Source organism: Pyricularia oryzae, chromosome 1, assembly GCF_000002495.2.
Source record: "Pyricularia oryzae 70-15 chromosome 1, whole genome shotgun sequence".
NCBI lineage: Eukaryota > Fungi > Ascomycota > Sordariomycetes > Magnaporthales > Pyriculariaceae > Pyricularia > Pyricularia oryzae.
In genome coordinates, this window is record NC_017844.1 from 6,854,197 (window position 1) to 6,878,968 (window position 24,772).

The window sequence follows — 24,772 nt, forward strand, 5'->3', positions numbered from 1 at the left end:
ACGCCAGTAAGCCACCGCATTCGCCACGGGGTCCATCCAAACTGAGTTGGAATGCCCTGACTGGTAATTAGGCCAGTCCAGACTTGCTCTTGCGCAGATCGTGGGAAATGTAACGAAGATCACGAAGCTTTTTTTCTTTTAATGTTTCTCTTTTTTCTTTTTGATTCTGTGTTGTTAATCACGTGTGCCCCTTGGATTCTTTTGTTCCAATCAGCTGGATTTTGTTTTCTTTTGTAGGGAAGCAGGTTGCATGGACATTGATTGACGAGATGACAAAAAAAAAGAAAGAAAAAAAAAAAAAAACACGAGGCGCTGCCATGTCGTCATCGCGCAGCCTGGGGACAAGGAGACGGGGTCCAGACCAAGGGCGGGCTACCTGCCACGAATTAAATGGGGATAGGACCATCTAGACGTGTCCATATTAGCTTCTTATTTGGCTTTGCTTGCCCTAGGTACGCTCAATGTCTGTCGGCCGAGTTCTGGGTTCGTAAATGTCAATCTACAGTTTGATTCGCCTTGTCAGGCCGGCCCCTAACTAGGGTTGGCAGTGGAAAGCAGAGGTCGTGTCGCATCGACACTTGCGATGCAGCCCGTCCGCAGGCTAGTGCCGGTGTGGCTAGCGCCATCTGCATACTATCCTGGACAAACAAGGGACCAGCTCAATCTAGGGGATTACAGCACTGGAAATGAAATGACAGCGTTGTCTTGTCTTTGTCGCCTCAGTTCCTGGTGCTTGTCGGGTGAGGTCAAATCTTGTCCTCGACAGATGTTTATATACGATAGGATTAACAATCGTCATCTCATCCCAGCTTTAGCTTTTCACCGCATGATCCCTCGTAGTTGTAAACCCGTAAAGACCCTTTGCGCAGCCGTGATTGGCAGTCTCGCGACAAGACGTCCGGGCGGTCAATTTCCTGTCGCCCACCATGCTCTTGGCTGGTCGAAATGGCTGGTTGAAAACCATGGAGCCCTCCAGCTCCTACTCGTAACAAAAGATAGCTGGAAGAAAGAGGGTCACACCGTCAGTTGACCCCGAGCTAGTGTGGGGCCCTATCGGCTCCAGCTCTGCCGCATTTCTCAGCGCTGCTCGGTAGTCGGTCGTCTCCTCTCTGCCTGGACGCCAAGTAAACGATGTTGGATTTTGATGGATTCGTTGCGACCGACGCGGGTCAATTTTTTTCACCTTTGCTTCTCCGGCACTCTCCGTCAATGCATTCCACCCTGCTCCAGTAAACCCCCAACCACCATTCGGAGCAGTCTGAAAATCCAATGTTCAACAAACGAACAGGGTGTTGGCCTCGAGAATACTTTTCCCTCATCCCGACCAAACCAAACTCTGCCAAGCTTCCTCTCGCGCCAAATTTTGCCTTTGTCGCCCGCTGAAACTTGGTCACGACCTGGGACGCCCTGTGCCTGAGCAATCAAAAAGTGTCGTCACGACAAGTTGCCATCTCGGTTAGCCACTGGTGTGCAACCAACGACTCGACAGATGGTCTATTCGGTGCTGTCGTCGCCAATACGACGGAGAGACAAGTGTGGGTGCAAAGTCAACGGTCCGCATTTTTGTCCTAGGTCTAGCTGCGAGCACAGTTAGCTCGGGTAGCTAGCTAGCAGAGCATCGCTGTCTGCGTCGCCTGATCTCTTTTTGCTCCTTACAAAAGCCCTACCTGCAATTACGTCAGGTGGTCTTCCACGCAAACAACCTCATCACCGACCATGAACGACAGATCGAGAGCGACGTCGACTCCAAATCCTCACGCGATCGCGCCCCAGTCGTCCGTCCCACACGCTGCGCCCTCGCCGCCGCCGGCGCCTCCCGTCGGTGAGGAGAACTGGCTCGATTATATCGACCAGCAGAAGCGCCGTGCCCACGACATCGAGTCGCGCATCCAGGTCCTTGAACTCTACAAAAAGGCTGCCACTCTCGAGAACGGCAGCCTCACCTTGTGGCTGGCCTACTGCGAATACTTTTGGTCTCTATACCAGAGCTGTCAGCGACCGTGTCAAAATGGCTTCGCGACGTGGAAGCCCGAGGAGCTGCCCACAGCTCGCGACATCTTTTCCTTGGACTCGGCCCTTCGATTGTGGCAGGAGGGTCACGAGGCGACGCAGTACCGACTGAGCGATAGCCATGAACTTTGGAATCGATGGATCGGCAAGGAGATGGAGCTGCTGGGCTTTTCTAGGACCGCAGAGGGCGTCAAGCGCATCACCCACCTGTTTCGCAATCGTCTCCTCATCCCACACAAGAACTGGAGTGAGACGTCCCAATCCTTTTCCATGTTCCTCAACGAATATAACCAATCCGCGTGGGAGAGCACCATGAAGGAGATCACAACGCGATCGCAGCCTGCTAGGGAGCTTTACGAGAGGCGCGACCCGTACGAGCTCAGGCTGGTAAAGGCGGTCGAGTCGGGCGACGAGGATGCGCACAAGACTGCCATGAGGGATTATCTTCAGTTCGAGATCGTCAGCACGGTACGGGAAAAGAAGAACCCCAAGATCGCCATACAGATCGCCATGGCCCTCTTTTCACGCGCCTTGACCGGCGTCCTTGCCAGAGACGAAGAGACATGGACCGACTACGCCGTCTTTGTATCGACGCTGTACAACCGCTTCAACAGCCCCGAGTCCCGCGATCCAGACATGCTCCAAATACTACCCAGCAGCCCCACGGTGCTGCAGGGCGCCGTGTCGCACTGCCCATGGTCGGGCCCGCTGTGGGCGCGTTACATACTCAGCTGTGAGGAGGCCGGCCTGTCTTTCTCGGCCATGGAACGGATCAAGCACGCCGCTACTGATAGTTCTCAGCTCGACCGCGACGGAATGGTGGGTGTGGTAGACATGTATGCCGCATGGTGCGGCTACCTAAAGCGATCGGCCCTGGACCCTGCCGCCACCGAAGAGATGACGGACCTCGCCGACTCGGGTCTCTTGGCCGCCCTGGAAGCTGTTCAAGTCTGGGGCGAGCGACGGTTCGGCAACTCGTACGTCGGAGACCCAAACTTCCGACTCGAGCGGATCCTAATCAACTATCTCACCGAGAAACACGGCGCCATTGACGAGGCACGCTTTCAGTGGCTGAGGCTGGCTGAAAAGCCGCTCTATGCCGTGAGTTACAACTTTTGGCTGCAGTTCTACGTCTGGGAACTGTCGGTGTTCCAGGCAGAAAAGGGCAAGAACCGCAGTCCCACGCCCGGGCAGGCCATGCCACCCAAGCTCAAAGTGCCGTCAAAGGCGACCGAGGTTCTGCTGCAGGCGCTAAAGAGGAAAGACATGGACTGGCCGGAAAGGATATTAGAAGTCTATCTGCAACACTGCAACGACTACGAGACGCCCGACAAGCTTCGCTCGGCTTACGATCTGGTCCACAGGGTCAAGAAGCAGGTGGAACAGCGGCGGCAGGGAGAGGCGGCAGCGGTGGCCGCGTACACGGCGGCGACAGAACAGGCGGGTGACTCACCTTCGGCAGCGGCCAAGCGCAAGCGAAGTGACGCGACACCTGACCGCCACGAAGGTGCGAACAAACGACCCCGGAACGGCGAGGACGAGTCGGCGGCGACTGGCGATGCAGCCAGCTCGTCGCAGTCGGCCGCGTCGCTCAAGCGGGACCGCGAACACACGACTGTCATAGTGACGAATCTGCCGGCTGACACGACGCAGACCAGGGTGCGACAGTACTTTCGTGAGTACGGACACGTGAACAGCATGGTCCTGAAGAAAGTCGACAACGACCGGTCCGCGGTCGCCCTCGTCGAGTTCCGGTCCACCGACGACGCGAGGTCGGCCCTGCTGCGAGACGGCAAGTACTACGGCGAGAGGGTCATCGAAGTGAAACCCGGAGACTCCTTGACGCTGTTTGTGACCAACTACCCTCCCACGGCCGACGACGAGTTCATCCGCAAGCTGTTCAAGGACTGCGGGGAGATCTTTGACATCCGATGGCCGAGTCTCAAGTTCAACACGCACCGGAGATTCTGCTACGTCAGCTTCAGGGAGGCCGAGGCGGCAAGGAGGGCGACCGAGCTGGATGGCAAGGAGCTGCAGGGCAAGTTCAAGCTGAGCGTCAAATACTCGGACCCAGCAAGGAAGAAGGCTCGAGAAGGAGCCACATCGGAGGGCAGGGAGGTCAAGGTGGCAAATCTACCGTTGGATGCGGATGAGGCGTCGATCAAGGAGGTTTTTGGCAAGATTGGAACCGTCCAGACGGTGCGCGTTCTCAAAAACATGGCGGGCAGGAGCAAAGGGACAGGATTCGTCGTGTACGAGACAAAGGAAGAAGCAGACCAGGCGGTCACGGAGCTGAACGGCGTGAAACTCAAGAACAACATCGTCACGGTGGAGCCGACCAAGGTCACCAACTTCAAGCCGCAGGCCCGCACCGCCGCGTCCCCATCACCCAAGCCAGATGGGGAAGGCGACATAGCCATGGAGGGAAGCAATGAGCGCCAAGATTCCAGCAGCAAGGAGAGCAGGGAGGCACGCGACCTCCGGACCTTTGCGCTGCTCGACATCCCCGACACGGTCAACGACGCCCGGGTTCGTGCCCTCGTCGAGAAGCACGCAGGCGAGGGCGCCACCATCTCCAAGCTGGTTCTCCGCCCGGACCACGGAGGTGCGATCGTCGAGCTGGCGGACCACGCGTCGGCCGGCAAGGCGCAGCTGGCGTTGGACGGGGCCGAAATCGACAACTGCAAGATAAGAACCGGCACGGTTGCCGAGTTGCTCAAGGAGAAAGACGCCGTCAGGAGCGATCGCATAGATGTACCAGCGGACAAGGCGGCCGGTGACGGAAAGAAGGAACCCAAGAAGTCGGCGATGATGATGCCGCCGCCAAGGGTCTCGCGACCCGTCCTCGGAGGTCAAAAGCCCAAGAGGGGCGGGTTCGCGGGACTTGGTTTCTTCCCCAAGGCTGCGGTCAAAAATGCGGCCACAACCGAGGGAACGAACGGCACTGTCTCTACCGACGACGCAAAGGCGCCTGTCGCACAAAAGAGCAACGCGCAGTTCAGGGACATGTTCCTGGCCAGCAATGGATCTGCGGAGGGCCAGAAAGACAAACAGCAAGGCAAAACGAACAAGGCTAGTGAGACGAGTGCGGCAACTAATGGTGATTGAGAAGGCTATTGCCGAGAAGGAATGTTATCCGATGCATTGTATCAAAAGCAGGACAAAGGTTGTACACAAGGAACTCTGTGGACGTCGATGGTCTTTTTAACGGTTTTTTTTATTTTTGTTTATTGCTTATGAGGGAGCGATCTTAATCGTTACCGATGCTATGACCCTCCAGGCCGAGTTTTTACTTATACCCCGTTTTCACTCCGTCTCGGCTACATTATTTTTCTCCTGCTATGGTGTCCCTTGTGGAGGGTTGATATCTGGCTGCGAGGGGAGGGCTAGTAGAGCCTAGTAACTAGTTTGACGGGGCAAGTCTGTATTTGTAAGGCAATGGATGCGGGCGGACATGGACTTACGGCCTTGGGTTGTTTGTGTTCGCCCATCATCGATGACTGATATGATATGTCTCGAATGGGACTGCGTTTGTGAGGATGGTATCATTGCGTGAAACAAAAAAGAGCAAATCCACCAGTCACAATCCATACCTAGCAAACACCTACTTGTTCACGTCAGTACAACCCTGCCAGCAACAACAGAAGCTTCCTTGACGCCCTCTTATCCCTGGTTTCCATGAATTACTATACCTTGACACCTGTGACGATCCGAACCCGTTGACCAAAGCAGAGTAGCTTCCGGGAACGGACAGTAACTAATTAACCCTTTCCCCAGACTAGCCGATCCAAGATGAGACCCGTGGCTTTGTAAGGTATATCCCAAGCAGTAGTCATTCTCAAAGTTTGCCCGGCCGTCGTGTTTGTGATATTTCGGTTTGCCTACAACACGTTACCACACAACGAAGCGTATCCGAGCTCTACACAAAAAAAAAACCATCGGCAAAGTGGAGAATGCCCGAAACAAACAAAGCCGCCCGAGCCCGGCAATCGGATCCTTCCCACGATCGCTTGTTCCCCCCCACATTCGGGCCAAACATGGAAAGAAAACAAAGTGTGGAGAGGAGCAGTTTTCGCCCTGATCAGGTCATCAATGCTTGGCAAGCTGATATAAATGGACAGCTTGGACCGGACGAAATCTTTTGCTGCCTGACTAGGTCGGATTCAGGAGTGGAGGGATTCCTTCACATGTGCCTACGACCAGAAATATCATATACTTTTTTTTAACATTTATAATGCCGTTGGTTCCTCGAGTGAACTTTGGTCTTGAACTTTGTTTTCTGGTTTGTGTCCTAGGCATACATGCCCCTGACTGTGATCAGATAGCAAAGTAATCCAAAAACCCTCTACCCTTGGTTTGACACTCACGCTCGTTTCTAGAAGCCTTGGAATATGTCGACATGGGCAAACGCAACAAGCAAACATTATTTACCTTTCAACCCTGGGTATCATACCTGAGCTTCCCACTGTATCTTTTACAAACACAAAAACGCCACCCTGAAGAGAAACGGAACCCATAGAAACCTTTACCCGTCATCTCCCAACCTCTCTACTCCTCCACAACCCGGCCCACAAACTTCTCCCTCCCGAATCGCTCATAGTACTTGCTCAACCGACTCAGCCCCATTCCCTCAAGCAAGCCGCTGAAACTCTCGTCGTTCTTCCCCTTGCCCCCTTGTCCAGACCCAACCAAGCCAGCCATTTCCCGCAGCACAGGCCACAACGCAAAGTCTGCAAGGGACGGCGCCTCACCGCCAGCCACGTATTCAGCACCAGAAGACATGTGACCGTCAAACACGGCCAGCTCACCCTCGAGCGGTTTCAGTTCGGGGTCCCCAGTGGCACGCCACTTGTCCAACAAGCTCATTGCCCGCTCAAAGCGCGTCAGCCTCGTTGCCAGCGAGCCCGTCTTGCCGGCCGAGAGCTTGCCATATGTGCTTTCTAGGTAGAGCATGACTGCCAGGTCGCCCCTGACATCTGACTTGTCGGCGTCATTGTCCAGGAATCTGAGTTCCTTGGCTGCGGTGGTTTCTCCGTCGACATGCGTGTGGTCTCCAATGGCAAACCCAACCCCGTACGAGCCCAACATCAACTTGACCCTCAGATCTCGAGTCTCATCTCCAGACTCCCACAGCCTCGGCACGGCCTTGAAGTGCAGAACGTCGAACCCTTGGCCGTACACCGCGTCCCAGTCAAAGTCGGGTGTGTTGTTCTCGACCCCAAAGGCGCGGATCATTTGCTCAGCCTCCGAAGCTCCGTTCTTGACGGGCTTCGCGTCGGCCCGGGTCTTGCCCGTCGCGCCTTGACCCCAGATCAAGAGTCCGTCCTTGTCGAGAAACGTCCCGATCTGTCTAAAGGTGAGGCTGATCCTGGCGCCGCCAAACGCCAGCTCGGGAGCCGTCCTGTCCCGGTCCGCGCGTCTGTCTTGCTTAACGGCGTGGGTCCAGCGTGCGTTGGTGCGCAGGCCCATCTTGACGAGCGAGTTGTGCGGCAGCTTGGCCTTGACGATCTCTCTCTTGCCGCTGCCCTCTCCCTCCTTGTCCTTGTCCGTCTTGGTGTCACCGCGCTTGGTCCGAAAGACCATTTTCCGCTCGGCGCCCAGACTGACATTAGCAATATAGCTGCCCTTTACGACGTCGAGAGTCTTGTCGCTATGCTCCGAGATGTAGTCCTGCCCGCTGCGATACAGCTGAACGAGAACGTGGTTGAGCTCGTGTCCGACGTGACGCTCCACATGTTCTTTGATCTTGAGCACCGTCGGCGAGAAAGGAACCAGCGGCGGTGCCTCGTCTGCCGGATGCCGGTACAAGGGCACGCTGGCGTCCGACGGTGACACGGCTCCCTGTACGCACACAAGCCGGGGAACCTCGCCACCCTGGTGCGACATGCGAAGCCAGCTGACCTCGGCGCGGAGTTTGTCGAATATGCCTTCCTCGAGAGCGGCGGGGAGGAGATCCGGGATTATGGTAGTGTCACCCTCGCAGAGGGGTTCCAGGGTGTCTGGTGCTTCCCCTGTGGTTGGGGCGGTTTCGAGTGATTTTTCTGACTCATCTCTTTTCGGTGTTTCCGACTTCTACATCGCAGAATTATCAGTCAGAACTGGAGGTCATCGAAGGGTTGACCAGGCCGTCAAGACACTAAAGCCACGGGGAAGCACAGGCTGCCTACAAAGGCGCTGTCCCAGAAAATATTTTCACGCTACCTTGAATCCCGTCTCGGCGGACTTGCCAGGGGCCCGCTCTTGACCAGTTCCCGGCGACTCGCTCGACGCACTTCCGACCGTTATCGACTCGTTTATGGCAGTTGCATCTCGTTTTCCCAGGCCCGCTCCGACGTCGTCGCTCACCAAGGCCTGAACCGCAGGCTGAGTCGTTTCCGGCCGAGGAGCGTCGGGCTTGGCAACTGCTGGCCGTGAAGACGGGTCACTGCTTAGCTTCAGCTTGGACATGGCTTGTGGGAGGGTGTGTGTGCTGGTGATGATGCTGGGGTCGGTATGCGAAGAGGACTGTGGTGAGGATCCGTCACTCGTCTCCCCTTGGCCGCCGCTACTGCTACCTACGAGCTTGCTCCCAGGACAACCGGGGCGCCCCGCATCCCCCGTCGCCCTGGCACCCGTCCGTACGGGACCTGGCGGCTGTCGTGAAGGCTGCCGTGGCCCCTGCTCGGCTCCGGACGCCCCGAATCGGGCCAGCATTTCGTGCGCCGTCGTGGTCTCGCAGCCCGTCAGCTGCATCAGGTTCCGAACCGCATTGGCGTGCCGCGCCGCGCTCCGGTATCCGCAGCAGTCGTCCACCAGCGTCATGGCGAAACCATGAGAGGCCGCGTCCAGCGCCGTGGCGTGTATGCTGACGTTGGTAAGCGCCCCGCAGACGTACAGCTCCGTGGCCAGACGGGTCCGCAACAGCGGGAGCAACTGGCCAGACGCAAAGGCCGAGTACTGCGTCTTCACGAGGTTCGAGTCCCGCTTCGAGTCGACGGCCGCCTCCGAGACCAACTCAGCCCCTGAAGTGCCGGGCCGGACGCACTCGGGCTTGCTGCTACCGGTACCGCCACTCAGGAAGGCCTCGTCGTCCTGTTCGCTCTTGTCGACGCTCAGCCTGCGCAGACGGCTGGTACTGCTCCGCATAGACGACACCAGTAGCGCATCGCTCGTCAGGATGTTGTCGTTCTCGACGGGCCGAGGTGCGTCATACTCTGAGCGGACCCAGATCACGTCGCCGTCACCAGAGGCGCGGAAGGCGGCAGCGACATCGAGGATGCGGCCGATGTAACCCTCCGGCTCCGTCACGGGAAGTGCACCCGTAGGGGAGGCAAAGTCATTCTGTAGGTCAATGACCAAGAGGGCTTTGCGTGTCCGGAGGGAAGGGATGAGACTTGGATCAAATTGGAACATTTTCGGTGGTTCTTGGGTGAGGGTACTGCGGGATCTGATCAATAAGGTGACCCCGCAACCACTCTTCACGCCAAGATGCTTCTGCTATGTTGATGCTGTATAGCAGAGTTTGGGTAGGTTTAACTGGATTGCATGCAAGTCTTGATTGGACAAAGTCTGGGGGTGGCTGCAGTCGGTACGATGATATGCCGAGATATAAGAAGCCAAGGCTGACTAGGTGAATTAGGCTTTCGAAAGCAACAACGGGGGTGTAATCCAAAAGAACCTCGTGGGATTGATAGAAGCCCAAGGATGCTGCTATATTGACGTGTAATTGTTATGAGACAGCACAGCCGTTTGGAGTAACACTACATGGCCGTCAAGGTGGGGGGCATGGTTTGGCTTCCTTGAAGAACCATATATAGAAGCCCAAGGTACTCGAAGCTTTTGGTGGGTATGGTATGATGAACAAAAGTCGGTGCTCTCCGCCTTTTTGTCTTTTGTCCGTGTGACGCTGTCCAACCCGGCACGAGTGTCACATATGACCGACAAACCAAGCTTCACGACAGTGGCTTTTTCTCCGGGGTGTGTTGTTGCAAGTCAAAATTGAGAAAGTTCCAAGTGGAGAGAAGTGCGAAAGAGTGGGCTGGGCTGGGCTTGCTTAGGGGCGGGAAGAAAGGAACTTGTGGACAGGAGCCAAAAGGTTAATGGCGAGTGTCTTGCAGTTTATTGTTTTTTTTTTTGTGTGTGCTTGCCGAGCGTGTCTTGGTGCAGTTTCTGGCAAGCGAGAAGTGCGCAAAAAGGCGCTGTAGTTGTAAATATCCAATCAATCAATATTATTAATGCTGACCAGTCGCCGACGGCGAGTAGGATATGAAAGAGCCGATGCAGTTGGTCTGGCTTGTTTTTGGTTCGATTTACTTTGTAGTGGCTGAAAGGTCAAAAAAAAGGCAAACGGCACACCGGTCCCGCATTGAATTAAAAAAAAGGTGGCGTCTGAGATATTCCCCAACCGCATGAAGGGAGCAAAGCAGACAATGCAGCTTCAATGCCTAGGTCCCTCCTACCTCCCGTAGGTACTTTGTAGGGTTGGACTGCTTGCCCATGTTCTGACCGATCTATCGCTACCCGAAAACATCATCCCACGATATGTACCCATAATACATGAGGCTATCTCGTTGTTTACTTGACATTATCATCATCGTCTCTAGTCCTATTTTTTTCATCCCGTCTCATGTTTTGTCTCTTTCTTAATTCGGCGTTGCGAGGTTTCTCTCCCCTCATTTTACGTGGTACCCCCCTAAATCTTAACTGGACCATGTCAATCCAGAGACCCGCTTCTGTTTACAGCGTCTCTACGGAGTATCTCGTGCAAAACAGGGGATTTTCCTTGACCGCTGGTAGAAAGGAAATGAAACAGCAAAAACATGACAAGAACAAAAATTAAGGTTGTCCTAGAACGCCAGGGTTGGATTCAGCCCGACTGACACGCTCCGTGGAAACAAAGTAGCTACCAGGGCGTTATTACCACCAAGGTACCTACTGTAACTTGACTCCTTTTAGCGTGGTAGGTAAAATGGGGTGCTGATTCCTGTGCGTCCGGGACATCCTTTCCGTCATGGATTATTGGTCTTTTTCTTTGCTCCATTTGGGCCACACCCCACCGCCCCCGACGAAATGATCCGACTTTTCTCCAGGACCTTTTTGTATTGTACTCATCTTGACCATATATGGCCGTCTACGGATATCGGTAGGATGACATTCAAGCTCCAATAGTGTGCTAGGACGGGGGAGAAATCTGACCGGTGCAAAGCTTGGCGTTGGGATCGCGTCACGCTACCAAAGTCCGTACCTTGCTTGCCTTGGCCTGCGTTGCTTTAATACGGAGAACATACTCGAATACCTATAGCTAACTTTCCAAGGGCTCTGCCTGAGTATACGAAGTACGGAGACGGAGAGACAGCCGATGCAGGGTTTACTGTCAGTTGCGTGGGCTGAAATACGCCGTCTCGACCGAGATTTTTAGCCCGCGTTATGTGCACTGGCAGTCGGCCAACAAAAATACCTCCGGACAAAACGAGAATGATAACAAATAAAATAAACGCACATGTCCCAAAGTTGACGAGCTGAGTATCACCTCATCCTTGCTCATCCTTCTTTTGGCAACCCGTGTGCCCTGATCGGGATTGGAGTTTCGTCTGTTCTTTCACTTCACCTTCATTTTTCTTCTTGTTCCTCTGCAAACTCTCACCGCCTCATGTCCAAACCCCTCTCGATCAACTCAAGCCCCATGTCGTCATTGGAAGATACAGTTCAACTGCCTACCTATGAAGATGCTCCCGCCTACCAGAGGTTATTGAGTGGTTTTTTTTTCTTTTTTTCTTTCCTTTTTTCCCGAGTGCCTAGCACTACTAAAACTAGGGTCTAGTTAACATCGAACACGGGGCTACGAATACGGGATATACCACCAAGCACCTTCCCAACCCACCTCGCGTTTTATATACTTTGTAGGCATGTAAGGAACTTTCCGTTCCTTTCCTAGCCACTCAAATTTTGAGGATTCAAAAGGCCTGCGTGCATAATGCCTCGGTAAGTAGTAAGCCTGCCAAAAGATACTTTGAGTGTGTCCCCTTGTTTGTCTGATATCGCAAGGTTTTCCCCCCCAAGTAAAAGAATGCCTGCAAGATCGGGGCGAAAGATCAGGGGTCTGTCGGACAGTAAAAGAGGCCTGAACACAATGGGATCCGTTCCAGTCTAATCTGGACTCGGAAACGGCCTGATGTCTTTATCTCCCAATACTTGCATATTCGGACACTTGGAGCCGGCTTCTACGTAACTTGCCGCCGGAGACCGCGAGCCAATAAATAAGCCGTTCTGTCATCCGATTTTCCCGATTTTCTTTTCAGAACCCGCAGAGACACGCAAAGAGAAAAGGACCTCTTCCTATTTCGGCCCCGTCTGATGACTCGTGGACCTTGCTGATCATTGGTTCGGTATGTGCTATGGAAAGGCTCGTGAGCTGGGGGTACAACCCAAATCAAAAGACTAAAAGTCGTGCAAGTGGTTTGACTCATTTGGAAATACGTTTTCGCGGCAATGTGCCCAGAGAGAGGCTCAAACCTGCCCAAAATTCCTCCCATTGACTTTGACGGAAAGTGGGAGGCTTGCCGATGTGGACAAGGTTTTGGCGAGGTTTTTCCTTGGATAACTTTGGATGCATATCTCCCCGTATTCAAGCTTTTGTGTTCATAGTCAGGATGTTGGTTCGCTACCATAAGGCTGTTTAAAGGTTGTCTAATAGGACGCAGGGCGAGATCAACTTGATTGTCTTATCATCTCAACAGTCCATGTGTGGTACTGTAATCAATATAAAATCGTGGGCGGGACGACATCTCTGCTTTGATGACTGAGCATCACTCGATTCACCTACTCGAAATGTCCAATTTGCCCGATGTGCACAAAGTACCCAAGGTACCAAAAGTACCTCGATATGCCGGATTGGTAAATCCGCCGAACATACCAGCGAGTTCCGATGCATGTGTGATGACAAGCAGGATAATCACAGACTCGGTAACTTTTGTCAAGGTTCCATGAGGGACGAGCTCCTGGCTTCAGATCATCCGTACCCCGACCGCATCCAGGCAAAACTAAGCCCGACGGTTGATAAATCATTCATCCTTGCAAAGCACCAACAAACCTTGTAACGTCTCGACGAGGTTCTCAAATGATGGTCGGTCTGCTACCAGGGACACCGAACACCGGCGATGTAGCTCCTTGAGCCGTTCTAGAACCTCCTCGGCCGAGTCGGAACCGGAGTCACGCACCAGGCCCCTCACATCCTCGACCAGGTGTGCAAAAGCTAATACCTCGAGCCCCTCGAGCAGCGAGAATCGCCCGTCGTCCCCGTAGATCGTCGCAGCCCCCATATCCCCCAATAGGGCCCGCCCCTCGTCGTCAACCATGATGTTGTGCGCGTACAGGTCACCATGGTAGATTCCATTGGAATGCAGGTGCCTCGCGGCGGCTGCCACGCCCGCCAGGATCTTAACGGCGGTTTTGGCAGACAGGGTCGGATCCGAGGCGTCGTAGCAATCCCTGGTGCAGCTGTCCAGAGACGGAGGCTTGCCCAGTGTCCGGTACGTCGGAGGAATGAGCTGCATGACTAAGCCGCCCTGAAACTTGCCGGTCCTTGGCCGCCGGCCATCATCTGGATGTCCATGGATTCGGCCTAGAACGTCGACGAGGTTGGCGTGCGCCCCGGCAGACATGCATGCCCGCATCTCGTCGATGGGCGTGCCGTCGCTGGTCAGCACGCCACGAAAAAGCTTCACCGCCACGTCTTCCTCAGAGCCGTCCCGGCGCCAGGTCGCCTTGGAGATGATGCCGGAGGCACCCTCACCAAGGACGTCATGTGTAGTGAGGTCAGCCCACCGGATCTGTGGGAGGCTTTCCGAGTTGCGACGAGCACGCCCGGTCGTCCGTTCTGATGCTGTGCAGGGGTTGCCGGCAAAGGAGAGAAATGCGAGGTTGGGGAGTTTGAAAAGCCAATCGGGAAGCTGTTCGATTTTGTTGGCCGACAAGCGCAGAAGGGTCAGCTTCTGGCATCGTGCCATCTCGTCCGGCAGTTCGCTAAGAGTGTTCCCCGAAAGCATGCACTTTTCCAACTGAGCGCAAGAGCCAATGGACTTGGGCAAGGCACTAATCCTGTTATTTGTCAAGATGAGCCACCTCAGCTTTGGCGGTAAGGAGTTCTCCGGGATGGAGGCCATTCCGTTGTTGCGGAAGGCGACCATTGAAAGAGACGAGCATGATGCAAGGGCCGAGGGAAAGGTTGTGAATCTGCATTCCGACAAGAATAAAATTTTGAGATTGGGTAACTGGGTGCCAATGTCAGAAGGAAGAGAGGAGATGCCTGTGCCTGACAGGTCGAGATGTATCAGATCTGGACCAAGAGAGAGAATCTCTAGTGGAAAGTCATCCAGTAGACAAGTCAATTTGACCTTGGAGAGGCCTTTACATGCGCCAGAGCGCAGATCATTGAGCGTTTGCATTGTGGCGATGGTATGAATACAGGATTTGATAAAGTTGATGTGGTTCTGACTGGCCTTCACTTGAACTCCCAGCAGTAGGTAGGTTCAGCTAGTCCCCCTTAACCAGCCACGTTGATTCAAGAGCAGCGTAGCCTTAAACAGTGCAAGTGGAGCCAAAGCTGCAGACAATCAAATAACGAAGCCATCGCGCTAGGGAAGAGTTCGTGAGCTAGATTAACGCCAGCTCAGTATGACAGGCAGGGATATGAGAAGGGATGATGTATGTTTAATGTTGACTTTGTGCTTCCTGTTGATATTTGGCCAGTGCTCTTGGCCTTGATGAGTCGAATGAGTGGGGAAGTGCCCGTAGTGCCCGTCAAGCCGTGTAGTGTGAACATGTACTTTGTCAATTTCATGACGCACGGGCCTTTTACAAGCAACCGCCGCGTTCAAGGCAAACTTAGTGTAGCAAGCAGCTCGCAGATTCAGATTGAGAAAAAGCACGTCGTGCGTCGCTGGGCTTGCGTGCAAAGGAAACCTCAGCGCCCCTCAGCGCCCTCGATTTGAATCGACCACAAAGATAGCTGCAGAATCAAATAACCGACTGTGCGGCTTCTCGAAATCCAAGCCCGCACGTTCAAGGATAGACAAGTCCAACGACCCAAATGACGCGTTCTTTGGCGCATCACTAGCTCGCCGTCGCCTCAATCTTGATGCGCCCGACAATCTGAAACCCGACGATCGCGCAACAATGGCGACCATGGCCATAACCGGGCAGCAGACGCAAAAGCGACGTCCGTCATACGACGACGAGGATATGCCCATGGCGAAGAGAGCGCGCACCGATTCCTCCCCGCATCCAGTCGACCAGTCGATCCCAGACTTTCGCAAACTTTTCCAAGCTCAGGAAAATGAGCCCGCGCCGAGCAACGACACCAAGACGGCTGCTGTTGGTGACGGTCGCCTCCCCACCATGGAGGAGCAGGCCCGCAGCGGACTGCGTCGCAGCATTGCGCTGGTGCTGAAGGAGGTTGGCTTTGATAGCACGTCTGAACCGGCCCTCGAGAGGTTGACGGAGATGACAGAAGAATGTGAGACTGGTTGTTGCGCTGATTACTGCCCGGAGCAGAGATGGTCGGAACGGTGCTAACCCTGCAATAGACCTCACGGAGTTGACGCAAGAAGTTAGGCTGTTCGCCCTCGCCTCTAGGCGGACACAGCCCATACCAACAGACTACGAGATAAGCCTAAAGCGCTTCAACCTGGGCACCTCACTGCTCAGGCCACATCTACGGCACCCGATCGCCAAGAAGAAGAAGCGACATTTGCTGGAGCCGAAATTCACGACGCCGGCCGCGGCCGCCACCGATGGACCGTTGGATGGCTTGCCTCTGCTCGGCGAGGAGCTAAGCGGCAAGGCAGAGAAGGAATCCAAGAGCTATATTCCAGCATCTTTCCCGGACTTTCCCAGCATCCATACGTATAAATCCACACCACAGGACGTCGACGAGGTCACGGTTAGAGGCACGGGGCTGAGGCTACCCAACGGCGAGCCAGTCAAGGACACTTTGGCGCCCGAGGAGCCGTACGCGGGCGAGGCGCCACCGAGGGCCGATCCTAGGCGGATGCGCGAGGCCTCGGCCCGAGAGTCCAAGTTGGCCGAGGAGGCACTGCGCGGGGTTGTGCGGGCTAGCAAGATCAACACGCTCAAGGAGGCGAGGTTGGCGGCTCAGCGGAGCAGGATGAGCCGAAATCGTTACGACTTTTGGGAGGAGAGCATGCGAGACTTGGTCGAGGATGCGTGCGGCAGCAGGAAGAGCAGTGAAGATGGTGGTAATGACGGTGAAGGTTTTGCATCTACTGCTCTCGCTGCTCCTGCTCGGGGGAGCACAGCTGCCAGGAGCGAGATTGCAGATCACAGCATGATTGTCAATGCCCACAAGGTTGGGCATCGACAGGAGGTTTCGAGGGGTGGAAAGAGGGCTGCCAAAGATGCCGTGACCAAGTGAAGTCGCAAGCATCTTTCTCCCGGGGACACAACCATATCTGGTTCCCCTCTGGTCGTTGATTACAAGATCCTTTGTGGCTTCTCAGAACATTTCATATTCCTTCATACCCTCAGTTCTCGACATCAAGAAATTCGGCTGGCTTGGTCTGCAGAGTTCTGCATCAAGGTCACGGGCACATGGCATTTGGCAAGGAGTTTTTGGCGCACGATGTATTATTGGGTTTGCATAATTGTATGGGTACCTACTTAGTGAAGGAACCTGCAAGCAAAGGGCAGCAGGATTCCGCGGTTGAGCATTAAACAATGATATCCACTTCACTTCACCTGCATTTCCATTTGAAGGAATTTACTGAGGAACTGCCTTGTTTGCCATTTGTTAACGGCATACAGTCAGAAATCTACGCGAATGCAGTGCTTCGTAGACTGATGCTACTGACCTAGCGTTGCCTTGCCAAAAAATCTCCCACCTCTGTCTTCCTACCCGCGACGTCGCGCCTTGAGTGGGTCTTTGTCAGGCAAGCTTGGGCCATTCATGCCCGCTTCTGATTGGTCATTTCGCTTCATCATTCACTTTTCCCTCTTGCCCCACCTAACGCACAACTCGTCGAAAATCAAGAGTGGAAAGGAGAATTCTGGAGACGAGAAGAGCCTGAAATTTCTCCCCGAATCCAACATCCAATCCTCGGTCTCGTCTCGTCTGCCTCACACAGCAAACTTGCAAATATGGCTGAGCAGCTCATTCTCAAGGGCACCCTCGAGGGCCACGTATGTCAATCCCCAATCCTCAGCTCGCGAGCCAAAAATCGAGGCCAGCGGACGTTTTGCGACTGCCCCTCCGCTGGCTCGACGGCCACGCGCCAGCGAATATCACGAGAATTCTACTGACAATTGCCTCTTGCGTACAGAATGGCTGGGTCACCAGCTTGGCTACCTCCATGGAGAAGTAGGAAACCGATCCCAACGTCCCCAGCATCCGATTCGACCTGACGAAATACTCACATGTCTCGTTTTACAGCCCCAACATGCTCCTCTCCAGCAGCAGAGACAAGACCCTGATCATCTGGAACCTTACCCGTGACGAGACTTCTTACGGCTATCCTAAGAGGTCGCTGAAGGGTCACTCGCACATCGTTTCGGACTGCGTACGTTGAACTCTCGGGGTGGAAACCACCGTCGTGCTTTGGAAAGCACTGTAAAACCACACCAGGGGCGATTGGCTGATGATGGGGATCTGAACACAGGTTATCTCGTCGGATGGCGCCTACGCCCTGTCCGCTTCGTGGGACAAGACCCTCCGCCTTTGGGAGCTCGCCACTGGCACCACCACCCGCCGCTTCGTCGGCCACACCAACGACGTTCTGTCCGTCTCTTTCTCTGCCGACAACAGGCAGATTGTTTCCGGCTCGCGTGACCGCTCCATCAAGCTGTGGAACACCCTGGGCGACTGCAAGTACACCATCACTGAGAAGGGTCACTCCGAGTGGGTTTCGTGCGTGCGCTTCTCGCCCAACCCCCAGAACCCCGTGATTGTCTCATCCGGCTGGGACAAGCTTGTCAAGGTACGTTTCCCTAAGTATTTGTTACTTTTATCCTCCACATGATGCTTTGCTATTTAAAGTATTTGCTACTTCAGAGCCATCAGGCCATGAGACCAATCTTATTCACCAAGCACTGATTCCTTTATCTACCTTTGGGTTTTGTTTAATTTCACCAATTTCTTTGCCGCGAGAAGCTGACGTGAAATCCAAACAGGTCTGGGAGCTTTCTAGCTGCAAGCTCCAGACTGACCACATCGGCCACACCGGCTACATCAACACCGTCACCATCTCCCCTGACGGATCCCTCTGCGCCTCGGGTGGCAAGGACGGCACCACCATGCTTTGGGACCTGAACGAGTCCAAGCACCTGTACTCGCTTAACGCCAACGACGAGATCCACGCCCTCGTCTTCTCCCCCAACAGGTACTGGCTGTGCGCTGCCACTGCCTCCAGCATCATCATCTTCGACCTGGAGAAGAAGAGCAAGGTCGACGAGCTCAAGCCCGAGTTCGCCGCCGTTGGCAAGAAGAGCCGGGAGCCCGAGTGTATCTCGCTCGCCTGGAGCGCCGACGGTCAGACCCTGTTCGCCGGTTACACCGACAACATCATCCGCGCCTGGGGCGTCATGTCTAGGGCATAAATGACCTCCGGTTGATGGGTGGCAGTTGGTTCTCTGGCTTTTTATTGTTTTTGGGACGGTAACGGCGAAAGCGGTATGAGACGGTCTTTGGTCCGAAGGGAAGTGGAATTAGCCCGTTGATGACCGCAAAAGAGGGAAGGGACATATCAAAGCTTTTTTCTTTTTTTGTTAACTCAACGATGCCAAAAGGGAGGAATCTCAAAGACGGATCCATGGTGGCGGGCGTAAGGAATGCTTGTCTCGTTTCGGATTTTCTTTCTTCGGAGCACCAAAATCATGATGGCCCTGCTTGAATCGCAGCATGACAAATTTTTTTACCTTAATTTTCTGGGCGTTAATACGGTGATGAGTGAAATTTGCTAACATGACAGTGACAGGCTTGGGCAAATAAGAATCTTGCCATGTGAAGGTGTTGATCTGATCAACTTCTGATAGTCTTAATATGGCCGACCCGACAGTGGACATGACATGTACAACTAGGCAAACAACAGGATCGCGATTGACAATGGGGCGTTGCAGCTTCAATCTGCAAGTCAGCCCTACTGCGCGAATCCGATAGCTAAACCACAACATTGAGCTCTCTGACGCCTAGACCCTTGATCTATTCTCTATGGTTGGAGGCGATTGATTACGCTCATGACATGCCATTCTCACTGTATCAAAATCTTGAGTCCTTTCCTTCTATCAGTTCATGTCTCGCCTTTTGTCCATCATAGGTAGCAATAAAGATAGCCCTCCCGCGCCACAACCGTCAGTCATCAACCCTCCCAAAATTGCGCATTCCCCAAGACCAAGTCGGCTCCGATCACTCAGGCAACTTTTTATCCTCAGCGGGCACAGCATCGCTCAGCGTCTCGGGCAAGCCCTCTCCCAGCTCGACCCCGACCTCCAAGCTCCGGCCCATGCCACCGGCCTTGGTCTCGTCCCACTGAACCAGCCTCAACGGAGCCGAATCATCACCCTCTGCATCTGCAAAGTCAAAGATGCGGTAGTCGGCGTTCATGTACCAGCAGCCCGTGACGGCCTGGCGCATAAAGGCCGAGTGGGAGACGACGGCGATGACGCGCTCTGGCCGGGATCGCAGCTCTTTGAGGCAGGACTGGGCGCGGCCGAGAAGGGCCTCGCGCGTGTAGTGGTACAGCGACGCCGCGGGGGACGTCTTATCCGGGTATACGGGGTCCAGGGTGCTGAAGTCGATGTGGGGGAAGTTGGGGGCCACGAGGGTCGGGTCAGTTCCCGTGTCGCAAGGTTTGTCTGCGTTTTCTATGAAGAATAAGAGTGATGGTTAATGCTTCTTTGTTCTGTTTCATAATCTGTTTTGATATCTGGTCCCAGAAGCATGATAGGTCCTGTAATTCTAGACTCATATCACTTGTAGTCTATACTATAGTATAGAGCTCATCATAGAAGTGGGGCAGATATCTGCGGTTATTTGCTTTTTTTATACAAGAAATCTAAAATCAACGAGAAGAAACAAAAGAGCTTCTTACCTTGCCAGCTAGCGTTGGCCACCATAGGCACCTTTGACCTCCCAGACTCTGCGTCGATCAACCAGTCAAAGGCAATAGTAGCCGTCTGCAGGCATCGGCGAAAAGGGCTGACGATGATGAGTTCAGGATCGAGTGAGCCCGGCAGGCGTTTCTGCAAGTGGGCAGAGAGCGCGGCGGCTTGCTCCTTTCCGAGTGGCGTCAGCTCAGGGTCAGGAATGCTATAGTCTTGTGTTTCTGGAGTTAGCTTCCTGTTTCGTGTAGTTTTTTTTATTTTATTCTTGAGATGATCCTTTATCAAGATGCGGGGTGCACTTATTGGAAACATTGTGTTCCGCCTGGGCGTGACGGATCAGGATGAGCGTGGGCGGCATTGTTTCTGACGGCTATTTGCTGGTTGCTGGTTGCTGTGAGGTAATATGGTATGGTTGAATTACCAAGATTGGTTTTGGAACCAGTGTGAAAGTGAGTTGTCAATATCTCGACTTCGTTATGGTCAGCTTCTGTGCAACTATTTCTAGAAGATGAGTGACTGGCAGCAACATGTGTATCCGCACTGTGCCATAATGATGATATATCATGGCAGAATACAGTGTGCATTGCACTTTTATAGCACGAAATTCAATGGACGTTCCTCCCGAATCGGCGCGTCCCGACACGAATGACGATATCAGCTCAAAACCCACTGTAAATACTTTGACTTGCAACCGCAATTGATTCAATCACACGCAAAATCTTACAGTGTATTGATCGGGAAAATTATGAGAAGATGACAAGCATTGCCGACCTTTTCAAGGTAAGCTTGAAGCATATCAGTAGCAATCCAAAAGCTTCGGATCGGTCGTGCTAAAAATAACGGTATTTGCCCGTAGAGCTCAGGTGTTCCTAGCAAACGCAAGCTGGACCCCGTCCGCGATCCAAGTAAGCAGTTCGACTCCCTTTGCCTCGGCTTTCTCACTCACATTCAATGGACAGATGAGATCTACAAATCAGCAAAACTAAACCCCTCCTCAAGCCGCCACGCCCAAGTACAAGATGACGACGACGTTGAAGCAGGCCCTGCACCGCCCGAAGACGATGAAGATGGAGACTACGGCCCATCGGCACCACCCGAAGACGACATCCCAGACGACGACGAAGATGGCCGTTTTTTTGGCGGCGGCATAACACGGCAAGAAGCAGAGGTGCTGGATTTTGTGGAGTCGGCCGACAGCGCAGCGCCGCCAGCGGACGACAAGTTCGACGCGGCGTGGCTGCGGCGCACAGCGCTGGCGCTCGAGAAAAAGATCAACCGCAACGCCGAGCTGCGCGCCCGTCACGCCGACGACCCGGCAAAGTTTATCGACAGCGAGGCGGACCTGGACGCGGCCGTGCGCAACCTCAGCATCCTGGCCGAGCACCCTTCGCTCTACCCCGAGTTTGCGCGTCTCGGCATCGCCGGGTCGCTTACTGGGTTGCTGGCGCATGAGAACACGGACATTGCGCTCGCGGCAGTGCAGATCGTCGCGGAGTTGACGGGCGACGACGTCGAGGGCGCGACCGAGGACGACTGGGCGGCGCTGGTTGACTCCCTGCTCGAGGCGGACCTGCTGTCGCTGCTTGTGTCGAATCTGGAGCGGCTCGACGAGGCTGGCGACGAGGCGGACCGCGAGGGCGTCTACCGCATCTTGGAAGTGGTGGAGAACCTGTGCGGTGGCCGGCCCGCGACGGCAGAGACGGTTGGGCGCTGCGACCCCCTGCTCAAATGGCTTCTGGCCCGAGCGACCAAGGCTGAGGAACCAGTGTCGCAGAACAAGCAGTACGCGGCTGAGATGCTTGCCATTTTGGCCCAGGCGAGCCCTGTGAACCGCGACAGGCTGGCAAGGGACCTGGACGCGGTTGAGCCGCTGCTGCAGCTGGTGGCGCCGTACCGGGCGCGGGATCCGGAGCGCGGCGGGGATGAAGAAGAGTTCATGGAGAACTGCTTCGAGGCGTTAACCTGCATCGCGGACCGGCCCGAAGGCAAACAGAAGTTTGTCGATGCCGAGGGCTACGCGCTCTGCCTGGTGCTGATTGGCAGCCCGACGGCCAAAAAGGCCCGCACGCCTGCGCTGAGGCTGCTGGATCATGCGGTGGCGCAGAGCCGCGAGGCCGGGGTGTGTGAGCAGGTTGTCGAGTATGGTGGACTCAAAACGCTGTTTACGCTGTTCATGAAGAGCAGCAGCAGTGCCAAGGCCTCATCCAAGAAGCGGGACCCGAAGGTCGTTGAACACCTCATCAGCATATTTGCGTGCATGCTAAGGCTGCTGCCGACGGACAGCGCAGAGCGAATCAGGACGCTGGCCAAGTTTGTGGAGAAGGACTACGAAAAGACGGAAAGGCTCGTCCTGCTTCGGCGGGAGTATGCGGGCAGGGTGGCGGCTGTGGATGCAGCCGGCATGGACGAGCTGGACGAAGACGAGCGGTTCTCGCGCCGGCTGGACGCGGGTCTCTTTGTGTTGCAGAGCATCGACGTCATCCTCGCATGGTTGGTGGCGGAGGACGACGGGGCAAAGAGGAAGATTCAGACGCTCCTGGCGGATAGGGATGAGACTTTGGAGCTGCTGAGTGAGAGCTTAAAGGAACAAGCTGATGCCGTCGATGTGGAGACGGAGAATGGGAAGGAGATGCATGATATGCTGACGACACTTCGGGAATTCCTCCAAGATTAACTGTTTGGAGGCAGTTGTCTGGTGTTTGATTAATGTGTATATCAATGTTTTCATAGCGGCATACAAGTTGGCGTAAAGATTTATAGAACGAAAAAAAGAAGAAAAAAAAAGCCAAAAGCGTTGATGCATACTACAACTACTCTCAATGGACAATCTTGCAACATGCTGCTTGATTCATCTTTCTATAAGCTCGGTGCAAAAAACATGACGCCAACTGGTTTCTTCAAACAAACAGCTCAAGCAGCAGTCGGCGGCACAGGGTGAGGCTCAAAGACGGCCTTGAGCAGATCCTTGATGACCTTGTCCTGGTGCTTCTTGCCGGCCTCCTTGATCTCCTTGATCTCGGTCTCGGCCTCCTTGTTGGCCTCCTCCTCGGCCTGCTTGTTGCCTTGGGTGTGCTGTAGATGGACGGTGGGGTGTCAGCGGATTAGTCTACTCTCGTGGCAGGCAGGCAATGACGAACCTTGGACTCAAATGCCTTGTACTCGCCCTCCTTCTCAGCCTTGTAGGCTTCTATCTCCTTCTTGGCCTCGTCGCGGGCCTCCTTTACTCTCTTTGTGCGGACTGTACATCGTGAGGCGGATGGTTAATGCCGAGAATGGGCCGCTTGAGGATTGGGTGATCTCATCTGAGGGCTTTGCTGATACCGCGGGATATGGGGTTTAATTCGGTGTTTCACATACATTCCCTTGCTAGATAGATACATTATGAGTTAGTACGGATCCCGCTACAAAGTGCAGACGCAGTGGTGCCTCACCCTTCTGGACAATCTTGGACGCCTCACGCTCGGCCTACAAGTTCCGCAACCGCTCGTCAGTCGTCATCCCGATGTATAGCCGTGTGCTCCCTGTTCCGCATCGACGTATTCGCGAAGAAAGCCGGATGGTCGTACCTCGAGCAGGGTCTGAATACCCGCTGAACTTTGAGCAGACTGTTGGGAATCGAATGGTTAGCTTTGGTGTCTCCTTCGCTACCGTGGACGCTGCGGTGGGCGATTGCATCCGACGAACCATTGTGAATTCTGTTTGTCGCAAAAGGCCTCGGTAAGGAAGTCGCAGGCTGCAGAGATCGAATTGACGGGTTAACCTGCCCCGGTGTTGTTACAGTAGGCGGCTGGCGAGATATGGATGTATTAGGATGGCAAGTTGATGTTGTTTGGTCTGTCGTGATTCAATGAACGCTTGGAACCTCCAAACCAAGCTCCGCTGTCCAACGATGCTGCGCCTGTGCTAATGTGGGGAAACGACCCGACCTTGGAGCTGCCCCCCAAAGCAAGCGCCAAGCCCGAGCCGACGCCGCTGCAGGGATGAAAGGAACGCCGGCCGGGTTGCGTGTGGTCTGGGACGGCAGAAAATTACATCATTCCATTCTTTGCCAGACGCGTTAACCCGGGACGCGATTCTGTTCATACATTTTGAGATAATTACAGACATTTCATTCTTTGAGAGGCGGACAAGGTGACCTGATTGCAAGACCCATTAATTACTCGTCGCGGGGTTGGGAATGCACTGGTGCAGGTAGCCAGGCCACTGAAAACTCAATATCCAAACCATCTCAAACAAAACGAAGCCGGACACCTAGAAATTCAAGAAAATGTCACGCGCATCAAAGCTCACCCTGCTGAGCACCTCGCTCTTTGCCGCCACGACGGTGATATTTGTGCACTTTCAGCAAAAAGCCGAAAAAGCTGTACGTTTCTTTCTTGTCCCTGTTTTGTCAGAAGTGACCCGCACCCCATAGGTGCTACATGTCATTGCCCGAGTGTGAGAGAACATAGACGCCAACACATAAATTCAACAAATATTCCAGGCAATGCATCAAGGCGTCATCCGAGACATGGAACAGCAGCGCATCAAGCGTGAGCGCCAACTCGACTTTGACATGCAGCGTCAACTCGAGGAGGAGTACAAAAAAGGCCAGTCCGTCCGCGACGTCACGCACGAGGCGCCACCTGATCCTCCCAGTAAAGGAAGGCCATGAGCATGAGGTCAAGTTTTT

General features: G+C 54.3%; 9 protein-coding genes across 9 annotated transcripts; 5 read left to right on the top strand and 4 right to left on the bottom strand.

The window, feature by feature from the left end:
• The first annotated feature begins 1,032 nt into the window (after nt 1–1,032).
• MGG_04727 (U4/U6 snRNA-associated-splicing factor PRP24) lies at nt 1,033–5,714 on the top strand. Its single transcript, XM_003710764.1, has one exon. The coding sequence runs from the start codon at nt 1,717–1,719 to the stop codon at nt 5,116–5,118; it is 3,402 nt and encodes a 1,133-aa protein (XP_003710812.1). The 5' UTR covers nt 1,033–1,716; the 3' UTR covers nt 5,119–5,714.
• A 639-nt stretch (nt 5,715–6,353) lies between these two features.
• Nucleotides 6,354–10,303, bottom strand: MGG_04726 (isochorismatase family protein). The gene is made up of 2 exons (XM_003710765.1): nt 8,212–10,303; nt 6,354–8,082 (listed from the first exon to the last, which is right to left on the bottom strand). The coding sequence occupies exons 1-2, from the start codon at nt 9,400–9,402 to the stop codon at nt 6,559–6,561; spliced, it is 2,715 nt and encodes a 904-aa protein (XP_003710813.1). The 5' UTR covers nt 9,403–10,303; the 3' UTR covers nt 6,354–6,558.
• A 2,223-nt stretch (nt 10,304–12,526) lies between these two features.
• MGG_04725 (serine/threonine protein kinase) lies at nt 12,527–14,779 on the bottom strand. Its single transcript, XM_003710766.1, has one exon. The coding sequence runs from the start codon at nt 14,430–14,432 to the stop codon at nt 13,050–13,052; it is 1,383 nt and encodes a 460-aa protein (XP_003710814.1). The 5' UTR covers nt 14,433–14,779; the 3' UTR covers nt 12,527–13,049.
• Nucleotides 14,780–14,847: 68 nt separating this feature from the next.
• On the top strand, nt 14,848–16,796 carry MGG_04720 (uncharacterized protein). Its single transcript, XM_003710767.1, has 2 exons — nt 14,848–15,502; nt 15,573–16,796. Exons 1-2 carry the CDS (start codon nt 15,163–15,165, stop codon nt 16,418–16,420), a joined length of 1,188 nt encoding a protein of 395 aa, XP_003710815.1. The 5' UTR covers nt 14,848–15,162; the 3' UTR covers nt 16,421–16,796.
• Nucleotides 16,797–17,060: 264 nt separating this feature from the next.
• MGG_04719 (guanine nucleotide-binding protein subunit beta-like protein) lies at nt 17,061–18,981 on the top strand. The gene is made up of 5 exons (XM_003710768.1): nt 17,061–17,184; nt 17,325–17,362; nt 17,435–17,561; nt 17,661–17,978; nt 18,172–18,981. Exons 1-5 carry the CDS (start codon nt 17,143–17,145, stop codon nt 18,595–18,597), a joined length of 951 nt encoding a protein of 316 aa, XP_003710816.1. The 5' UTR covers nt 17,061–17,142; the 3' UTR covers nt 18,598–18,981.
• Nucleotides 18,982–19,402: 421 nt separating this feature from the next.
• MGG_04718 (uncharacterized protein) lies at nt 19,403–20,458 on the bottom strand (the record flags this gene model as incomplete). Its single annotated transcript, XM_003710769.1, has 3 exons — nt 19,403–19,860; nt 20,088–20,305; nt 20,400–20,458. The coding sequence occupies 3 exons, from the start codon at nt 20,456–20,458 to the stop codon at nt 19,403–19,405; spliced, it is 735 nt and encodes a 244-aa protein (XP_003710817.1).
• A 271-nt stretch (nt 20,459–20,729) lies between these two features.
• On the top strand, nt 20,730–22,899 carry MGG_04717 (uncharacterized protein). The gene is made up of 3 exons (XM_003710770.1): nt 20,730–20,880; nt 20,957–21,005; nt 21,060–22,899. Exons 1-3 carry the CDS (start codon nt 20,854–20,856, stop codon nt 22,772–22,774), a joined length of 1,791 nt encoding a protein of 596 aa, XP_003710818.1. The 5' UTR covers nt 20,730–20,853; the 3' UTR covers nt 22,775–22,899.
• Nucleotides 22,766–24,065, bottom strand: MGG_04716 (V-type ATPase). Its single transcript, XM_003710771.1, has 6 exons — nt 23,785–24,065; nt 23,667–23,705; nt 23,532–23,565; nt 23,458–23,466; nt 23,238–23,338; nt 22,766–23,172 (listed from the first exon to the last, which is right to left on the bottom strand). Exons 1-6 carry the CDS (start codon nt 23,785–23,787, stop codon nt 23,011–23,013), a joined length of 348 nt encoding a protein of 115 aa, XP_003710819.1. The 5' UTR covers nt 23,788–24,065; the 3' UTR covers nt 22,766–23,010.
• A 302-nt stretch (nt 24,066–24,367) lies between these two features.
• MGG_04715 (uncharacterized protein) lies at nt 24,368–24,754 on the top strand (the record flags this gene model as incomplete). Its single annotated transcript, XM_003710772.1, has 2 exons — nt 24,368–24,463; nt 24,584–24,754. The coding sequence occupies 2 exons, from the start codon at nt 24,368–24,370 to the stop codon at nt 24,752–24,754; spliced, it is 267 nt and encodes an 88-aa protein (XP_003710820.1).
• Nucleotides 24,755–24,772: the final 18 nt, after the last annotated feature.

Bases quoted from the DNA above. Each gene is read 5' to 3' on its own strand.
- MGG_04726 (XM_003710765.1), bottom strand. From the start codon at position 9,402: ATGTTCCAATTTGATCCAAGTCTCATCCCTTCCCTCCGGACACGCAAA. The intron at 8,083-8,211 runs GTAGCGTGAAAA...TCTGCGATGTAG, and splicing joins CCGCCGAGACGGGATTCAAG to AAGTCGGAAACACCGAAAAG.
- MGG_04720 (XM_003710767.1), top strand. From the start codon at position 15,163: ATGGCGACCATGGCCATAACCGGGCAGCAGACGCAAAAGCGACGTCCG. The intron at 15,503-15,572 runs GTGAGACTGGTT...ACCCTGCAATAG, and splicing joins GACGGAGATGACAGAAGAAT to ACCTCACGGAGTTGACGCAA.
- MGG_04716 (XM_003710771.1), bottom strand. The intron at 23,566-23,666 runs GTACGACCATCC...CGGAACTTGTAG, and splicing joins GTATTCAGACCCTGCTCGAG to GCCGAGCGTGAGGCGTCCAA. The intron at 23,173-23,237 runs GTTCGTCATTGC...GTCCATCTACAG, and splicing joins ACAAGGCATTTGAGTCCAAG to CACACCCAAGGCAACAAGCA.
- MGG_04717 (XM_003710770.1), top strand. From the start codon at position 20,854: ATGACAAGCATTGCCGACCTTTTCAAG. The intron at 20,881-20,956 runs GTAAGCTTGAAG...ATTTGCCCGTAG, and splicing joins GCATTGCCGACCTTTTCAAG to AGCTCAGGTGTTCCTAGCAA. The intron at 21,006-21,059 runs GTAAGCAGTTCG...TTCAATGGACAG, and splicing joins GGACCCCGTCCGCGATCCAA to ATGAGATCTACAAATCAGCA.
- MGG_04727 (XM_003710764.1), top strand. From the start codon at position 1,717: ATGAACGACAGATCGAGAGCGACGTCGACTCCAAATCCTCACGCGATC.
- MGG_04719 (XM_003710768.1), top strand. From the start codon at position 17,143: ATGGCTGAGCAGCTCATTCTCAAGGGCACCCTCGAGGGCCAC. The intron at 17,185-17,324 runs GTATGTCAATCC...TCTTGCGTACAG, and splicing joins AGGGCACCCTCGAGGGCCAC to AATGGCTGGGTCACCAGCTT. The intron at 17,363-17,434 runs GTAGGAAACCGA...CTCGTTTTACAG, and splicing joins TTGGCTACCTCCATGGAGAA to CCCCAACATGCTCCTCTCCA.
- MGG_04725 (XM_003710766.1), bottom strand. From the start codon at position 14,432: ATGCAAACGCTCAATGATCTGCGCTCTGGCGCATGTAAAGGCCTCTCC.